Raw genomic sequence first — 19,167 nt, 5'->3', positions numbered from 1 at the left:
CTTTATTTCAGCCCACTGCCCCAGCCAGTCCATAGGATGTCTCCTGGAAACGTTGCGCAACAAAACGCTACACTGATCATAGACAAGAGACTGATGCAACAATTCGCCAGAGGCTGTAAACTGAGCAAACCAGTGAGGTGTTATGGAAAGCCAATAACCCATCAGACATATTGCTGTGGCCAGGGAAGGTCCCCAAGGGCTGCAGGATGTATTATGCCACCCTGGGGGACTACTCACCAAGCACATGCACACTGCCTTTGCAGCTTGGGTGTGCTGGTGGGGAGAAAAAGGCAGAGTTGACACGGCACCCCTCTCAGAGTGCCATGCCAATACACCACTGCCTGCGGCATAGTTAAGTTGCCCCTCTAGAAGGCCTTACAGGCCTAAGGCAGGGTGCACTATACCACAGGTGAGGGCATAGCTGCATGAGCAATACGCCATTTAAGTCCATCCTTAGACATTGTAAGTGCAGTGTGGCCATACTGAGTATATGGTCAGGGAGTTTGTCACTACGAACTCCAGAGGTCCATAATGGCTTTACTGAATACTGGGAAGTTTGGTATTGAACTTCTCAGCACAATATACCCACATTGATGCCTGTGTTGGAATAATTGAGAAATTCACCCAGCAGGCATTTTAGAGCAGTCCCCTATATGTTAGCCAAACTGCTAGTGCAGGACTGACCAGTCTGTGCCAGCCTGCCACTTTCAGACAAGCTTCTGAAAGCTTGTGCTCTCAGTGGTCAGAAACAAAGCCTGTCCTGGGTGGAGGTGCTTCACACCTCCCCCCTACATGAACTGTACCACCTGGCAGTGAGCCTCAAAGGCTCAGGCCTCCTGTTACAGAGCCCCAGGGCACTCCAGCTAGTGGAGATGCCTGCCCCCCGGACAAAGCCCCACTTTTGGCGGCAAGTCCGGTGGAAAAATTAGGGAAAGCAGGGAGGAGTGACCACCTCAGCTGGGACCACCCCTACCAGCCTGTCTCCAGCTTCAAAAGTCCTGCAAACAAAAAGTGACACATCCAGCAGGACCAGCAACCTTCTAGAAGCCCCAGGAGGACTTCCTGTACCACAGAGGACCAAGAACTCCCATGGACAGCGACCCTGTCCAAGAAGAAATTCCATCTAAGGACTCCAGAGCCTGCCCGGATTCGCAAGTCCTGACCACTCTGCATCCAATGCCCACGGCCCATGTCCAGGTGGCCCAACCGACCGGAGGTGGTCCCCAGGCAATTCCGAGCATGTGTCCACTCTGGGTTGATCTCTCCTGTCCAACACGACGAAGCCGGCAGCCTGAATACGGAAAACCCCCACTGACCGCACCAGCACCGGACAGCGATACCCGTCACCAAAAGGTACTCTGCACCCGCAACCACCTGGCCTTGGGGAACCCGACTTTCAGTGCAGCAACGTTCAGCAGGCGGCCCTCCTCCTTGTACAGCCTGCGGTTTTCCAGAACCGATTCCCTGGACCCAGCCTGCAACGTGACCCCCCGGATACCCCCTACTGAAAAGCATTCGGAGCCCGATGATGTGTTTGCACCCTGCACCTGGTTGCCTCTGCGCTGCTGAGTATGTGTTTGGTGCTGAATGGTGGCTCCCCCGGTGCTCCTCTAAACTCCCCAGGTCTGCCTTCTGAGGACACGGGTACTTACCTACAAGCAGGCCTGATTCTGACTGCCCCCAGCCTCCATAGGAGCCCAAGTAAAATTTGCCTCATCTTCGACCTCTGCATCTGGCCGGCCCATGTTGCTGGTGGCGGGTGTTTGGGGTTAACTTGAACCCCAACCTGTGGACTTCCTAACCCCCGGAGACTGGAACTGTAAGTCTTGTACTTACCTCAAAATCGTACTAACTTTTCTCCCTCCCAGGAACTATTTCTGAAAATTGCACTGATTTTTAAAACAGATTATTGCCATTTATCCGGGAACTGTATACACTTGTCAATTCTAACCAAAGTGGTATTGATACACATGTTGAATACTTATTTATTAATGTACTTACCTGCAACTTGAATCTTGTGGTTCTAGAAATAAATGAACAAAAATATATTTTTGCTATATAAAAACCATTGGCCTGGAGTTAGTCACTGAGTGTGTGCTTCCTTTATTGTCTGTGCGTGTACAACAAATGCTTTGCACTACCCTCTGATAAGCCTAACTGCTCAACCACACTACCACAAAACAGAGCATGGGAACCCCCGGACTCTGTGCACACTATGGGCCTCATTATGACCCTGGCGGTAGAGAACCGCCAGGGCCAACGGGGGCGGGAGCACCGCCGACAGGCCGGCGGTGCTCCCTTGGGCATTCTGACCGCGGCGCTTTGGCCGCGGTCAGAAAGGGAAAACCGGCGGTCTCCCGCCGGTTTTCCACTGCCCCTAAGAATCCTCCAAGGCGGCGCAGCTCGCTGCGCCGCCGAGGGGATTCTGACAATCCTTACCGCCATCCTGTTCCTGGTGGCTCGCCCGCCAGGAACAGGATGGCGGTAAGGATTGTCGTGGGGCCCCTGGGGGCCCCTGCAGTGCCCATGGCCAATGGCATGGGCACTGCAGGGGCCCCCGTAAGAGGGCCCCGCTAGTATTTCACTGTCTGCGTAGCAGACAGTGAAATACGCGACGGGTGCAGTAGCACCCGTCGCACCTTCCCACACCGCCGGCTCGATTACGAGCCGGCTTCATGGTGGGAAGGTCGTTTTCCCCTGGGCTGGCGGGCGGCCTTTTGGCGGCCGCCCGCCAGTCCAGGGGAAAACTTGGAATACCCTCCGCGGTCTCTGGACCGCGGAGCGGTACTTTGGAGGGGGGAAGTCTGGCGGGCGGCCTCCGCCGCCCGCCAGACTTAGAATGAGGGCCTATGTCTCATTTTGATATAGTATATACAGAGCCAACTTCGCACACAAGTGTCTTTACTATGCATCTATGTAGAAATAGTCTTATTTTTTCCATACAAAAATAACACGGTTGGACAACTAAGTTATTCTGTAAAACACATATTATAGCTGAAACTAATGTTATAACAACCAAAATTTTGGAGTAAGCCTTAACTGTTCGACCTCACTACCCTATGAATGTCAAAGTCTAAAGAGAGGGCTATGCCCTGAATGAGTCCATAATTTCGCTTCTGTGGGTCCAGTGACAATATCAATACTTGTCACAAGGATAGCGTAGTTGCCTCCTAGTTCCAAAGAAGCCTGGAAATTGGCATGATGGTGCCTGACTCACATGAATAGAAAAAAAGGCAAAAAGTACTAGAATGATTTTCTTCTCTTCTGAGTTGTTATCCAGGTGACGTTCAATGGAACTTTGCCGCAAAAAGGAAAAATTAGGGGATTAGAGGCATTCAACAATTATGGAGCAGTTTTAAGATTACAATTAAATAGAGTGATTTGGATGGACCCACATGAAAATTCATTAATACAATTGTACCTGGAATTGACTGCTAGAGCAAGAGGCGGCAGCTCGGATGAGGACTCGCTGCACCTGAAATCCCTTCCATCATCTGAGCCCACATCTCCGCCCGATGTCACTGGAAAGATCATTGCCCGGGCTCGTCTGAAAGGGAATATGCATGAAACCGGGATGTTGAAGACAGAATATGGTAGGCAAACCACTGCCAGTGAAACATAGCAAGTATACTGGCAACATGCACTTTAGTACCCCCTTTGGTAAATAAATCCTTATACCACACTGCACATCCTTCTTGAAACTTGTGGTGCAACAATCACAACAGCATCTTTGTTTCACTCCCAGAACCTAGGTGCACAGATAGTAGTAGCAGAGAAGGACCTTCAGGTCCATTAAGTCTGCCCATTTCTGTCTAATGCAACACCCTAATCCCACTCTATTCTTTATACCCCTCGAATCTCAACCAATCAGGTTTTAGACTTTTGGTCTAACATACAGGAAACATTACTTTCACTGTGATTCTGCTACTCTTATTCCTTGCTGTCCCTCCTTCCCAAGGGGTTGACAATACCCGCACCACACACAGGACCGCAATAAATCTGACATCAATTAGGGAGGTCAGTGTGTGTCTCTTCCTCATGCATAGTCCAAACCACTTACATGTGTCTCACGAACCATCCCAGTCACTTTCCCACACGCTTTTGTGCCATGTACTGTGGAAGCATGGTATATACTTATATGTGGATTGCTGGGTGAGCATTGTGAAGAGCGAAGACTGAGAGTACCATAATCATCTTTAAGGCAACTTTCCTGTTTGTACTGCTCTGCTTCCTGCCCATATGCTTGGGTAGTTGACTTCACAAGGATGCGAAAACAATATAGACCTGGCAGAACTAGTCTCTGACACCTTGTCTGGTTAATGACCACAATACTTGATGAAAAGGCTATCTAGTGTATCATCATTCTTTCCAAATAAAATGTAAGTTCCCTTAAAACAATTAAGCAGTGTATTGCTCGGTTATGAAGATGAGTACCGACAAACATTTTAGGATTAAAAGAGGATATAGTCCTCATAACTTTCTGCTTACTGTAAAACCAAATACGGATCTATGAAACGAAGCTCATTAATCCTCCTCACTCACTGTTCAGCAGGATCTCCCATAGGAGACTCCTAGATGTGAAGTGAATGTTAAGACACTCTATGGAGGCCCTTAAACCAATGGATTTTAAAGAGGCACAAGGCAAAGGCATATTTATTTGATCTTATATTGACTCATAGAAGAGTTTTTCTTGGTCGTACAAGTCCGCAAAGCTTGGTTCTGACAAATCTAACAATGCCTCTACTAGTTTATTAGGAACCAATCATAGTTCCTAAGTGATAAGGTAGCGTGGAAAAATTGTTGCTGAGAAAGGAGATTCATAATCTGAATGATCTGTATGAACCTGTGAAATCAATTGTAGAAAGCCAGTCAGTTCCTAAAACAGAAGCAGTTCCAAAAGTCAATCTGACAAAGCCACAGTGGTGCTAAGAGAATAATCCCGGGGTTGGTTTCAGCCTTACCCTTCCGGAGAGTCTTGTGAATGGGGGAAGTTGGCAGAAACAATGTTATTTCCCCAACAGGTCTGAACAGGTGAACATACTATAGAGAACCCTTTAGTGGCCCAAATCGAGAGACAAACTGAAAATAATGGAGACTGTCCTCTGCTGCAAACAGATTACTAGGAAAACCCTTGTCTGCCCCATCCGGATGGGTGGGGACAGGGACTACAGGACCCAACCATTGTGAGTGAGGTCATCTGTCACTGGGGTCCAGGGGTCCGTTCTATTAAACTAGGCCAAGTACAGCCCTTTCTGCACTTGACTCTCAGGGTAACAAGGGTGAGCAGACACAGGCTTCTTAGAAGGACGTGTTGGGGGCAAGGGCTCACAAGTCAGTCAACCAACAGACCGTATTGTCCAGGCCAGTGCTAGTCGTTTAAGTAAAAGAAAGATGTTAATCACACAACAATACTAAATACAACATCAACAAAAGGGGATTCACAGTGTTGTACATCCTTTATGGGATCTGATGAAACACTGATAGCCATATGGTGTGCACGTCCTTCCCCCAAATGTAATTTTCAGGCTGGTCTCCAGAAAGAGCCATTGAACAGAATGATAGTCTTCATAGCGAGAAGCAATAGTATTGGTTCCAAGCAGAAGTATCTGAAACACTGGCACAATGAAGTGATTGTTCTCTGCACCTAGCTGTCATAATTAACAGTAACCAGAAACAGACAAAAGTGCAGACAGTGCCTAGAAATATCTGCATCTTGAACAACTGAAACTGCAGTTCACCATTCAGCCTGCCATTTACCAAATAGCAGTGACTAGGCAGAAGTAATCAGCAGCCCCTTCTAACAAGGTCCCCAGTGAATTACTAAAGGTTGACCTGTCTCACCCTCACTTCAGTGTCTGGTTCCCCTCCCACCAGCCCAAAGAATGCAGACAGTACATTTCCACTTTCTGGAGAAGCTATCCTCACCCTCCATCACGTGCCATGCCAAATGTGTCAGGTGAATCCAAAATGGATCCCACCAACCCAATTACTCAGACAATGCAGAGCTCTAGTACCACGATGTAGCCTTCTAAGCTGAGGCTTGAGAATGAAGGGAAAGTTCACTTCTTTACCCAACTGGAAACTGTGCTAGAATTTATTGAAATGTCTCCGAGTCCTAAAGAAAGATGCATATCTGGCAGGCTGGCCATCACTCAGAATAAGCGAAAAGCAAGCAATGCTGTTATGAGTGACAATGACTGACATACGGATGGTAGCTGCACCATTGTGTTCACTTGTGCACTTAAGATATTTTAGTTAGAATGCGGCCAGTATCTAGTACATTATGGTGATCATCTAATGGTCTGTTAAGATATATGACAGTTAACCTTAGCTGCGTACATATAAGATGCTGGTATTAGTTGCCCTTGGCTGCTCTGTTGATGACTTGATCACCCAGGGAGATGGGGTTGGGTAGATTATTTGAATAACTGCTGGAATGTTAAATGACTTGGTTTAGTGTTTTTAGGTTAATTACTGGTGGATCTTCTGCCCTAGGCCTGGCTCTTAGGCTCCACAAAGCATAGAGGTCCATTCCACTGATGATGTGGGTTACCATGCTTATCATATTGAGTTTATTTTGTTGAATGGGATGTTCGTTGATTGGGGTGAGTGTGGGAGGGGGTAGGGTTTGGAAGATGTTCTTTTTTCAATATACCTTGCTTCAAAACTGCGGTGACATTGGCTCATTTGTTGGGTTCATATTTATTGTAAAGGCTTTCCACGTTTTGGCTGATCTTGATCACCGTAAGGTTGACATAGCATTACTTAAAGAGACACATTTCACCAACTGTGTATTACACGTTTTCCACGGCATGCCACAGTTGGCAGAGATATTTCTTGTCCTATTTTACATACTCCAGTGGTGTGGCAATGTTTATAAGTGGGTCAGGTAATTTTACACTACAGGACTGTCCCAAGGATCGACAGGGATGGGTTGTAATAGTGGTGGGACGAATAAGACGTAACAGGGTTGGCCCAAATGTTAACAACCCTCAATTTTCTCTGAGCAGGTTATGCTTTATGTTGCAAGTTCTCATATCTCCTGATGTTGTGGGGAGGAGACTTATTTGGTACTGACACCACAGCAAGACAGATCTTCCAGTTCAGGCAAATTGTCTAACACATTTTGGCCCTGATTTAGATATTGGTGGACAGGTTACACCGTAACAGTGGTGACGGATATTCCATCCGCCAAAATCTAAATCCCATTATTGCTTATGGGATTTAGATTTCGGAAGACGGGATATCCGTCACGGTTGTGTCAGAGTAACCCATCCGCCAGTATCTAAAGCCGGCCCTAAGTCTTGCAATATCCCATATTACGCACCTATATAATTTAAGTGCTGTATGGAGGGTAATGTCATTTCACAGACATTTCAAAATCGCATACAAATGAAATAACTAATAAATTAAAAACTGTACAATTAAAAACATTTACAGCAGTAAAATTAAAAAACAATCATATATACAAATAAATCTTTACCATATTCTAACTTTAACATCTTCCCACCATATACCACTTTAAAAAATCTTCTGGAGACATTTTACAAAGAATACGCAGATATCATAATACCTCCATTATTAGAATAATAATATAATGTGGCTTTGACCAAGGGTAGATTGCCTCCATCTATGTTGGAAGCAATAACAAAAGTTCTACTCTGAAGCCAGGGCACCACCGTCTTAAAATGGTCTTAAATGGGCATATTAGGCAAATTTTGCTTTTAAACACAAATAATACCCTGACCAAAATTACTGACACAGAGGCTACAACCCCTGATGAGCTTCTGGTGCTTTCCCAGCAATCAGACTTTATGTCTCATAGGTCCACAGTGATTAACTTGCACATTGATGGCTGTTCTAAACAGGGTGGAGCAGGTTTTTCTTGTGGTGGCTGTCCCGCTAGACGTTGAAAAAGTGCTGTGGAGTTGCCATTACTGAAGGAGGTGTTGCAATGCATGGTGTTTGATAAATATGTTTTATAGATTTGATAAACCTGTTATATGCGGAACCTGTAGTACATATTAGAATGAATAATCTTAACGGGGTGAAAGTCTGTGTCGTCAAATTGAAAACAAACTGTTTACAGAGCACATTGGTGTTCAAAGAGGTACACTAACTACGAGGTAGGTGGTGGTGATGCTCTTTTAATGCTGCTCCAGGTAAGGCATGTGATTTTTCAAAAGTTTCCTTGTTGATCTCTAAATCTATTTAGCTAGGCCTCTTTGCTAGGGATATTCCTTTTCAAGATACTGCATAATGCATTGTAACTGTTTGATAGTTGAAATCAATAAAAAGATTAAGGGTCTGATTTAGAGTTTGGAGGATGGGTTACTCCGTCATTCTGCTGTGTTACGATTTTCAAGAAATAAGGGAATCGTAATATGATGGTTGGGATATCTGTCACGTTTGTGACAGAGTAAACCCATCTGCCAAACTCTAACTCAGCCCCTACGCCTCTTATTCTGGGGTGGTGCACAATGGTAGAGGTTCTCGATAAGGATGTTTCGATCACCTCTGATATTTGCTTGGGCCACTGAACCCTTGGCATGCCTATTAAGTGACACTCATCCTCACTGTGGTTAATGTATGTATGGGGGAAATGTATATTGATACTGCTACATGCTGATATCATACACTATATTCAGAACCCAGAATCTGAGGATGAGGAGGGGGGGGGGGCATGGCTAACCACCCAAGATGACGTTAGCTTAGGTGGAGGGCTCCCGGACCCGGTCATTGCATGGTTCACTTAACCTACGATTGAAGGGGAGCCCCTCCCCTTTCCCTGCTCCCCAGGTCATATGGAGGGAGTGTCGGCTGCAATTGGTGCCAAGTGGCTATCCTGCTCCCTGGGACAAGCGCAAACTTTGGAGCGTGGGGGTATGGTGAATAGGATCTGTGTAATGGCGACCGGCAGAGGTGAAAACTTAATCAGGACTGTGGCTTTCCCTCTGAAATCTGTTGTGGGGGAGGCCCTAAAGTACTACAGTGGCGGTGCTGCTGACTGGTTCGAGCTGCAGTCCTACCAGGGGCAGAGGCGGCAAGTTGAAGGTTGAGCCTGATTTTGTGGGACTCACCTAATTGCTGGCCAGGGTCAGGCTCCTGGCTGCTGATTGTGCTGTCCTACAATTGTCCTTATGGTGAGGCCACAGGACTCATGAGCTACGGGGGACCATCTGTAGAGGCGAGTGAGAAGGCGTCCCTGCCTTATGAACAGCAGTGTCATAACTAGAACGTATCAGTGTGGGCCATGTCGGCTGGCACGTTGACCCATGTGTTGGAGTAGAGAGCACAGCTGAGTTTAAAAATGAGCAGCCACGCGTTAAGAACCGGTGTATTGTGACAGGCAGCGCTGACCCCCAATCTGGGGGACCTAGTGAGGGCAGCAGAACAGATGCAGGGGAAGCTGCCCTGGCGGGCTAAAGTAAGGGAGAGCCTTCAAAAATTGACCAGACCATAGATTACTGGGCTCCTGAAGGCAATATCAGAAGGACAACGTCCACAAAATTGCCAGTGGTTGATGAACTTCCTCACCAAACTTTAAAGTAGTCAGTTATGGGAAGCACTAAACATAAGTAAAATTTAGCAGCCTCACACACAAGCTCAGGATCCGCGCAACCGAAGAAGTTGTCTTCCTACCCCCACACCACCATCATGCTAGAACAGGCGGTCAAACTAGACATTATTCTATGGGAAAAAGGCAAATTAAGGGTGGCACTGGAGCAACATCTAGGAGTAATCACGACCAACATTAGTATTCTCAAGGCCAGTGCAAATTGTAAGAGAGAGTCAAGACGAATGAAAAGGCGCTGTTGTCTCTCACCTCTGGCCGGAAGGAACATTCTACACAACTTACTCTGCTATGGCAACAACTAGATAGCTTGCAAGATCTGGTCGATGATGCGGAGGGCAGAGCCCACAGAAATAACATCAGAATAGTGGGAGTACCAGAAGGAATTGAGGACTCTAATGCAACTCAATACGTAGAACATTGGTTCCGTACTGGAGTGGTCCCTTTGGGTCTGTCTGAATGTTTTGTAGTGGAGAGAGCACACAGGGTCCCAACTAAGCACCCTATCTCTGGTGTCTTGCCTCGTCCCATAGTGGCAAAGATACTTAACTTTAAAGATCAGGACTTTTTGTTACACGCGCAAAAAGAACAGATGATGGAGGAATGCTGAACAATGTAAACATTCACCCCCGGTCACAAAGATCTGGGTTTAATCCATCGTTTGGCATGGCAAGCAAAAAAACTGATAGATTAAACCCAGATCTCTGTGACCCGGTTCGTGGTCCACTTAACACCCAATTGCATATTAACAAGACATTTCATGATTTTTATACCCATCTTTACACATCTCCACCTACACCAGATCGGGAATTGTAGCATTATTTCAAAAGGCGACACTGCCTAGAGTATCATTAGAGTACGGAGAAGCCATCATGGGAGCACCCATAACATTGAATGAGATACAGGGAGCTATAAAGGAACTAGCTAGGAATGAAACACCAGGTTCCGACAGGCTACTGATCGAATGTTATTCCACACACATCACCAGGTTACCAACACACCGTGAAAAATTATATAATGCTTCCTTTACTGAGGGCACTCTACCTCTACTAGAGAGGCAGTAGTAACATCATAGCTAAAGCCCAATAAACCCCCAGTAGAGGTATCATCATACCAGCCCTTCTCCCTCTTAAACACGGACTATAAGATTCTCAATAAAAATTTGGCCCGCTGCCTCCTCTCATTACTCCCACGATTAATACACAGGGAGCAATGCAGATTTATACCTTGTCGCAACACATCATTAAACATACGTAGGCGCGCAATAACTATCAATTTGCAGGCTGTGTTTCATTAGACATTTGCCAAGCACTTGATACCTTGGGTTGGGTATTCATTCTGGTGGTGCTGTCACAGTATGGTATCCCTCAAGCGTATATACAATGGGTGACACCTTTATACACCAGTCCAAAGGCTAGAGCTAAACCTGGACCACATATTTCTGACACATATCAAGTGGAACGTGGAACTAGACAGCATTGCCCCCTGTCGCCACTTCTATTTGTGCTAGCGTTGAAACTGCTGGCTCAACTTATCTGACAGAAATCTACTGAATGGGGTATAAAATTGGGCTGTGAACTGCACACAGTAGCCTTATATGTAGACAATATGATCCCATTCTTATGTGACCTTCACAATGGCTTGGATGGTATACCGTGATTGACAACAGTATTCAGAGTATGTCCAGGCTTTGTATTAATACAGAAAAGTCATGTGCCTTTCACTTTAATGCAAACTCTATCAGCCCAGTGTTACGACTTGAGGGCTCAGAATTGCCAGTTGCTGCCCACAGCTTTCAGTACTTGGGTATTCATATCTACAGAGACAACAAAGATCTGCTGGAGGGGAATCTGGTTCGTTCAATTAATTCACCCAAAGGACACATCCCCTTTTGGACCTCATTCGTCCTGTCAGTATCTGGCAGATTGGCTGTGGCAAAGATGGGCATGGTGTCGCGTCTTCTGTACTATTTTCTCAACATACTGGTAATGGTGCCGCCGTGGATATTACGACTGCTCAATGTTATCCTGGGAAACCTTGCTTGAGGTAAAGGGAGACATAGAGTAGGCCTTACTAAGTTACAACTTCTTACGAATGGGGCAGGTTTGGGGGCCTCAGATTTTAAAGCGTACTGTATAGTGGGACAATTGCAATGGTTATCATAATGGCATTTATTGGAGAACGGTTACTCAGCATCACAGCTGTCTAAAGGAACGCTCCATAGGTTGTTGTGCCCTGAAGTACCCACTCCATGACCCTGCCCTCCCCTTCTTCAGTTTGCCCTTGCATACTGGAAACTGGCGCTCAGATACTAGGAACACTGAACCATATGCAACAACTATCCCACTTTGAGGTCTTCCTATGTCCTTAGGGGCACTTACTGTGCAGCGTTGGGTTCAGTGGGAGCAGGAGGGGGTGTCCACAGTGGGCTCACTGTTCCAAGCTGGCACCCTACTATCACATGCAGACTATGCTCACTTACACGGGATCCCTGAAACACTGTTTCTCACACATGCCAGTATGACTCATTACATATGGCAGACTTGGAACCTGGTACACACAAGCTTCTCCAGTCACTATATATTATGAGGCATGAACCTTACCTTATTCATTGGCTCTACTGTGGGATTTGTTCACACCTGGGCATCTTTTTGGCTGCTCTGAGGGGGTTGTGAGAAGCTGATCTAATTTGAGAAATCCTGGATAAAGATTGGGAACACATACTTAAATACCCAAAACAGGTCTTGCGCAACTCCAGGTTCAAATATATTCCATACTATACAGGGCATATTTGACATTGCTTCAGATTGCCACAATCTACCCTCATGCATCCTCCAGCTGTCGCTGCTGTAAGGCCCCTGAAGCCGATCTCTTACATATGTTTTAGACTGGCCCACAACTCCACCAGTATCGGGCGGGGAAAGCAACGGCACTGTCAGAAGTTACCAGATTGGCACAGTGGAACACACCACTGCAATGTCTATAGGACTACATCCTCGACCAAGAGGCTCCAAGGTGACACATCAATTTACAAACCTGGCCTTACTGCTGGGAACGCGTATAATAACGCGCACTTGGAAGGCACCCACACCTCTGAGAGTTGATGCATGGCAGAGGGAAGTAGCACAATGGGGGTTGGCGGAGAGTATTGCTCTTCGCTGTGAGGAATATATGGGACTCCAAAAAAAAGCCTATCTCCCTGGAATGGGATACCGTATTAGAAGAGTTCAAAGCGCAGGATATGGCACCAGATTAATAAATTCTCATACACGACATACAACACACACGGATCAAGAACAAACCAGTGTGTACCCCCGCTACACCTGTCATAGTTGGAGGCTAGAGGGGAATGGTCCAGGACCAGGGAGTTGATAGTATGGCGGGTTTCCTTACCCTCATCTGTTCGTTAATTGGGCAATACAAACAATACATCACCCTGGAAGCAAACATATATGGTATACCCCTCCTGGAATCACAGTCTAATTGTTGATGCAGCATTGGGCGTTCAGGGAGGGGATAAGTTGAAAGTTTATGTTTGGTTAATAGCACAGGTACATGTAACACTCAGCAATAATACTTAAATCAAAAGTATTTAACTATCAAATGCAGTATAAATGCCTCTGTGTCAAAAAATGCAATAAAGTTTATGTTAAAAAAACAAATCCAGATTCTAAAATGACGCCTATACTCAGAACTTGGTGATTACTTTGGTTTATATTAATAAACTGGGGCAAGTCAGAGATATCTATGCATATTATTAACTAGAAATAACAAATAAAAATAGAGGTAGCGCTTGGATAGTAACTACCCATTTCATTAATGAGACAAGTACTGCTAATTAATATGGTAGTGATGCTGAAATGTATGTACCTTTTCACGAATGCCCAAATCTATATAACTACCACATTTTGTTTAACAACTCAGGCAAGTGCTATTGAGGTTGAAGTGAGACAGCAAGCAATTGTGTTTATGATGGGTAGTGCTTACACAGCCGATGGCGAAGGCTGAACAGGGAGTATCTGACCTAGTTTTTATACAACTTAGCAGCTCAGGCACAATATACTAAATACAGTTTCTCTGATACATGTAAGGTTTGAATGAAGGATGGCTAACCCAAGTCGTCCTCATAGCTAATATACAAAAGCCTGTTTTTCGAAGATGGGGGATGTGGATAGAGTTGGGATGACTAGAAGTGCCTGTGGGAACTGGCCAAAACAGTTGGAGCTGAGGTACCTTATTTATCTCTTTTGTCTATAGTGTGCAATCCTTTGTGACACCCACTTATGCAAAGTCCTCTGGATACATTTTGAAGGACATGTAAATTAAAGTAGAAGATACATTTTTCCCAGCTGTATATTCATGGCCATGCACAAGTTCAGAATAAAGGGAAGTGCGTCTCCGTTGGCAGTTATGCTTTACTACAGGTTGTGAACAACAACTAAACCTTTATGTCCATATTTTCCCTGCTAAAATATCTAATTGTCCATGGGACAGGTTGCTTTTTAAATCTACTTGTCCTGTAAAAAAATATACTTGTCCCTTTGGTGCCATGTAGTGCTGCGACTAATTATGACAGCAATCTCTTTATGTAAGAGATGATTATTATTATTATTATGTAACCTCACTGATTATGTCAGGGCTACTACTATAGTAGGACTTGAATACTTGCAATTTCAATCCCTACTATAGCAATTTTCTTATTTTGCCTCCTTTCTGCAGATCTGCATACTGAGGCTAGAGGAAGCAGTAAGCATTAGTTCCAGGGCTGGGATGCCTTTAAGTGTGCAAACCTACTACATCGCTTGTTTTAAGGATTTTCACCAGCTCTTCTCTAATCTTTCCCATTATTAGAAAGGTTGGAAATTTACTCCTGACAATGGCAGAAGTAAAAGTTCTTTCAGGGTTGGGAAAAAAGTGGTTGGAGGGAAAGTGAACTTGTAAACGCTCAATAGATTTTCACATGAGCAAATCTACACATGGATATTTGCTGATGCTAAAATACAGTTCAAATATTTTCTGGGAGTACGATTTCCTGGTCTATTTCTGTAAGTTCTTGTGAATTCATAAAAGCCACTAATTCAAACACATACACCATGGGTGTACCTTTGTGACTTTCTTTAAGTATAGGGTCCCTAATTAAGTCTTGCGTTAACAAAGACATCTTGATTTTATTAAACTTCTATTTCTCTATCTATTATCTGGCTTTACATGTTGGCACACAAAGTAGTTTTGTTCAGCACCAGGAACAACTGTGGCAATCATTGGCATAACAAAACTGGGGGGGGGGGGACCTCCTGAAAATAACATGGAGGGCCCCCCTCCTCCAGACTCACTCAGGGCAGGTACTGTGCTGAAAGGACCCCTTTGAAGAGGGGCTGCGGGGCCCTTATTATGCCACTGGTGGCAATGTGTGCTTTTTGAGACCAACATTTTTTTTTTTCGTTTTGCCAATGTCTCTTACTATGGTGAGAGCCTGGCAGCTCCCACAACAACAAAGTGTTTCAAAAGCCATGTCAAAACAAGACACGCATTGACAAAACCAAAAGATTCACAAAAACATGTTGGATCAGTTGGCTTTGCCAGTGCTTGTTTATTTTCATGCTTCCCATAATCTTGTCGAAAATGGTTACACTGTTGTTTCCTTTAGGAATATTTTTGGGAAATACTAGCATGCATCAACACATTTAACTAAGTGACGCTGCAAAAAAATAGCACCTAAAATTTCCTATTTCCATTTTATTTCTGAAAATGTTATTTTGAAAGCAAAGAAACACAACTCTGGCTTACAAGCTTCTGCAAACATCTGCATCTAATCTGGGAGCATTATACTTAGCCTCATATTGTTCAACTTTTCAAACGTGTGTAAACTTTTTTTTTTTACTGGAATCACTTCCAGTAGTGCAGTGTGGCCTTAAAATGTTTATTTACATCTCTCACCCTGATAATGAAGGCTTTTTATTAATAAAACATAAATATAAGTTCAAACAGCATTTTGAATGGACATACATATTACCTAAACTGCAAACAGTCAGTTCACTGTAAACTGGCAGCCAAAGGGTTTGTGCTGCAGGGGTTTGGGCCTACGTGTCCAAGGACAAAATAAACATGAAAACTGCCCTTGGCCAGCCAAACAGACATGCGCACTTTGCATTTCTCCACCTGGCTTTATTTGACAGCCGGAAGGAGAATGTGAATGTCCCTCTGAGGATGCCAAACCAGGGCGCTCACACCAATTACGGGGCTGCTGTCAGTGTCATGATTGGCTGAGGGGAGTCTGGAAGCCTGTGTGCTTCCAGGTGAAGAGGAGGATGGAGGAGACGAACATGTCTCCTGATCTAACAAGGTAAGTGTTTTTTTTTTTTAATTTCCAACACCCCCATCCCTGGGGAATTAGTCCAATGTAAGAAAGGTAGAGTGATTAACTTGGGCTACAATTGCTTTTTGGATCACCTTTGCACATTTCACCCACTCCCACTTCTGACAGAGTGCCGTATTTTAAGCTTCTCCTACCCAATTACCTTTATTTTCTCCACAATATTTTAACAACCCCAGTTCATCTTTTTCGATGTATATATATATATATATATATATATATGGAAAATGTCACTTACCCAGTGTACACCTGTTCGTGGCATGAGATGCTGCAGATTCACATGCTGTGCATTATCCTGCCATCTAGTCTTGGGCTCTTTCTTCGAAGAAGTCTTTTCGAGTCACGAGATCAAGGGACTCCTCCCCTTTCGGCTCCAATGCGCACGGACGTTGAATCCATCTTAGATTGTTTCCCCATAGAGGGTGAGGTAGGAGTTGTGTATATAGTAATAGTGTCCATGCAATGGAGTAAGTATGAATGTACATAATGTGTCTAAAAGTGATATATATTTACAAATTTACAAATGTACAAGTTTTATCAATATATAATATATATAATTTTTATCAACTTATAACGGCTACAGGCTCCCAGGGAGGCGGGAGGGCGCATGTGAATCTGCAGCGTCTCATGCCAAGAACAGATGTACACTGGGTAAGTGACATTTTCCGTTCGATGGCATGTGCAGCTGCAGATACACATGCTGTGCATAGACTAGTAAGCAGTTATCTCCCCAGAAGCGGTGGTTTAGCCTGTAGGAGTTGAAGTTGTTTGAAATAATGTCCGTAATACTGCCTGTCCTACTGTGGCTTGTTGTGTTGTTAACACATCCACACAGTAATGTTTTGTGAATGTATGATGCGTAGACCATGTGGCTGCCTTACAGATTTCTGTCATGGGTATATTTCCTAAAAAGGCCATTGTGGCACCTTTCTTTCTAGTGGAGTGTGCCTTTGGTGTAATAGGCAGGTCTCTCTTTGCTTTTACATAGCAGGTTTGAATACACTTAACTATCCATCTGGCAATGCCTTGTTTGGATATTGGATTTCCTGCATGAATTTTTTGAAAAGCTACAAACAATTGTTTTGTTTTGCGAAATTGTTTGGTTCTATCAATGTAATACATTAGGGCTCTTTTGATGTCTAATGTATGTAATGCCCTTTCAGCTACAGAGTCTGGTTGTAGAAAAAAATACTGGGAGTTCCACAGTTTGATTTAGGTGGAACGGTGATATAACTTTTGGTAAAAATTTTGGATTTGTGCGTAGAACCACTTTATGTTTGTGTATTTGTATAAAGGGTTCTTGTATGGTAAATGCTTGTATTTCACTTACTCTTCTAAGAGATGTGATAGCTATTAGGAAAGCTACTTTCCATGTTAAGTACTGCATCTCACAAGAGTGCATGGGTTCAAATGGTGGACCCATGAGTCGTGTTAATACAATATTGAGATTCCATGAGGGAACTGGTGGTGTTGTTGGGGGTATGATTCTTTTTAGACCCTCCATAAATGCTTTTATGACTGGGATTCTAAAGAGTGATGTTGAATGTGTAATTTGCAGATAGGCAGAAATTGCTGTGAGATGTATTTTAATGGACGAAAAAGCTAGCTTAGATTTTTGTAAGTAGCTTACAATGTTTTTTGTGGACGCATGTAGTGGCTGAATTTGATTATTATGACAGTAATAAACAAATATTTTCCATTTATTTGCGTAGCAATGTCTTGTAGTTGGTTTTCTAGCTTGTTTAATGACCTCCATACATTCTTGTGTAAGGTCTAAATGTCCAAATTCTAAGACTTCAGGAGCCAGATTGCTAGATTGAGCGATGCTGGATTCGGGTGTCTGATCTGTTGTTTGTGATGAGTTAACAGATCTGGTCTGTTTGGTAGTTTGATATGAGGTACTACTGACAGATCTAGTAGTGTTGTGTACCATGGTTGGCGAGCCCAAGTTGGTGCCACTAGTATTAGTTTGAGTTTGTTTTGACTCAATATGTTTACTAGATACGGAAGGAGTGGGAGAGGGGGAAAAGCGTAAGCAAATATCCCTGACCAACTCATCCATAACGCATTGCCCTTGGAGTGAGGGTGTGGGTACCTGGATGCGAAGTTTTGGCATTTTGCGTTTGCTTTTGTTGCGAATAGGTCTATTTGTGGTGTTCCCCAGTTTTGAAAGTAAGTTTGCAGTATCTGGGGATGAATTTCCCATTCGTGGATCTGTTGGTGATCTCGACTGAGATTGTCGGCCAACTGGTTTTGAATTCCTGGGATGTACTGTGCTATTAGGCGAATGTGATTGTGAATCGCCCAATGCCAAATCTTCTGTGCTAAGAGACACAGCTGTGATGAGTGTGTCCCTCGTTTGTTTAGGTAATACATTGTTGTCATGTTGTCTGTTTTGACAAGAATGTGTTTGTGGGCTATTAATGGTTGAAATGCTTTCAATGCTAGAAACACTGCTAGTAGTTCTAGTTGATTTATATGAAGCTGGCTTTGTTGAGTGTCCCATTGTCCCTGGATGCTGTGCTGGTTGAGGTGTGCTCCCCACCCTATCATGGAAGCATCTGTTGTGATCACGTATTGAGGCACTGGGTCTTGGAATGGCCGCCCTTGGTTTAAATTTATAGGATTCCACCATTGAAGCGAGGAGTGTGTTTGGCGGTCTATCAACACTAGATCTTGAAGTTGACCCTGTGCTTGTGTCCATTGTGCTGCTAGGCACTGTTGTAAGGGCCGCATGTGTAATCTTGCGTTTGGGACAATGGCTATGCATGAAGACATCATGCCTAGAAGTTTCATCACAAACCTTACTTGATACTGTTGGTTTGGGTGTATGTTTAGTATTACGTTTTGGAATGCTTGTACCCTTTGTGGACTTGGGAGTGGCAATCCCTTTTTCTGTGTTGATTGTTGCTCCTAAGTATTGTTGTATTTGACACAGTTGTAAGTGTGATTTTAGGTAGTTTATTGAGAACCCTAGCTTGTGAAGGGTTTCTATGACGTATTTTGTGTGTTGAAGACACTGTTTCGGAGTGCTGGTTTTTATTAACCAATCGTCTAGGTACGGGAATACGTGTATGTGCTGTCTTCTGATATGTGCAGCTACTACCGCAAGGCATTTTATAAATACTCTTGGTGCTGTTGTTATCCCGAATGGTAACACTTTGAATTGGTAATGTACTCCTTGGATTACAAACCTTAACTATTTCCTGTGGGAAGGATG

At 44.2% G+C, this 19,167-nt stretch overlaps 1 protein-coding gene across 2 annotated transcripts in view; it reads right to left on the bottom strand.

The window, feature by feature from the left end:
• The window catches only part of MXD4 (MAX dimerization protein 4), a 232,712-nt gene that overhangs the window by 168,467 nt on the left and 45,078 nt on the right, over positions 1-19,167 (bottom strand). The window contains exon 3 of one of the 2 annotated variants that reach the window (XM_069203722.1): positions 3,422-3,547. The exons of the other annotated variant lie outside the window; for it this stretch is intronic. Within the exon in view, the coding sequence (XP_069059823.1) occupies positions 3,422-3,547 (126 nt within the window). The remainder of the gene's footprint in view (positions 1-3,421; positions 3,548-19,167) is intronic. 2 annotated transcript variants of the gene reach the window in all.

The sequence above is a fragment of the Pleurodeles waltl genome, chromosome 1_2 (assembly GCF_031143425.1).
Source record: "Pleurodeles waltl isolate 20211129_DDA chromosome 1_2, aPleWal1.hap1.20221129, whole genome shotgun sequence".
NCBI classification, from domain to species: Eukaryota; Metazoa; Chordata; class Amphibia; order Caudata; family Salamandridae; genus Pleurodeles; species Pleurodeles waltl.
Note: the sequence above shows the minus strand (reverse complement) of the source record. Positions and strands in the feature narration are given on the sequence as shown.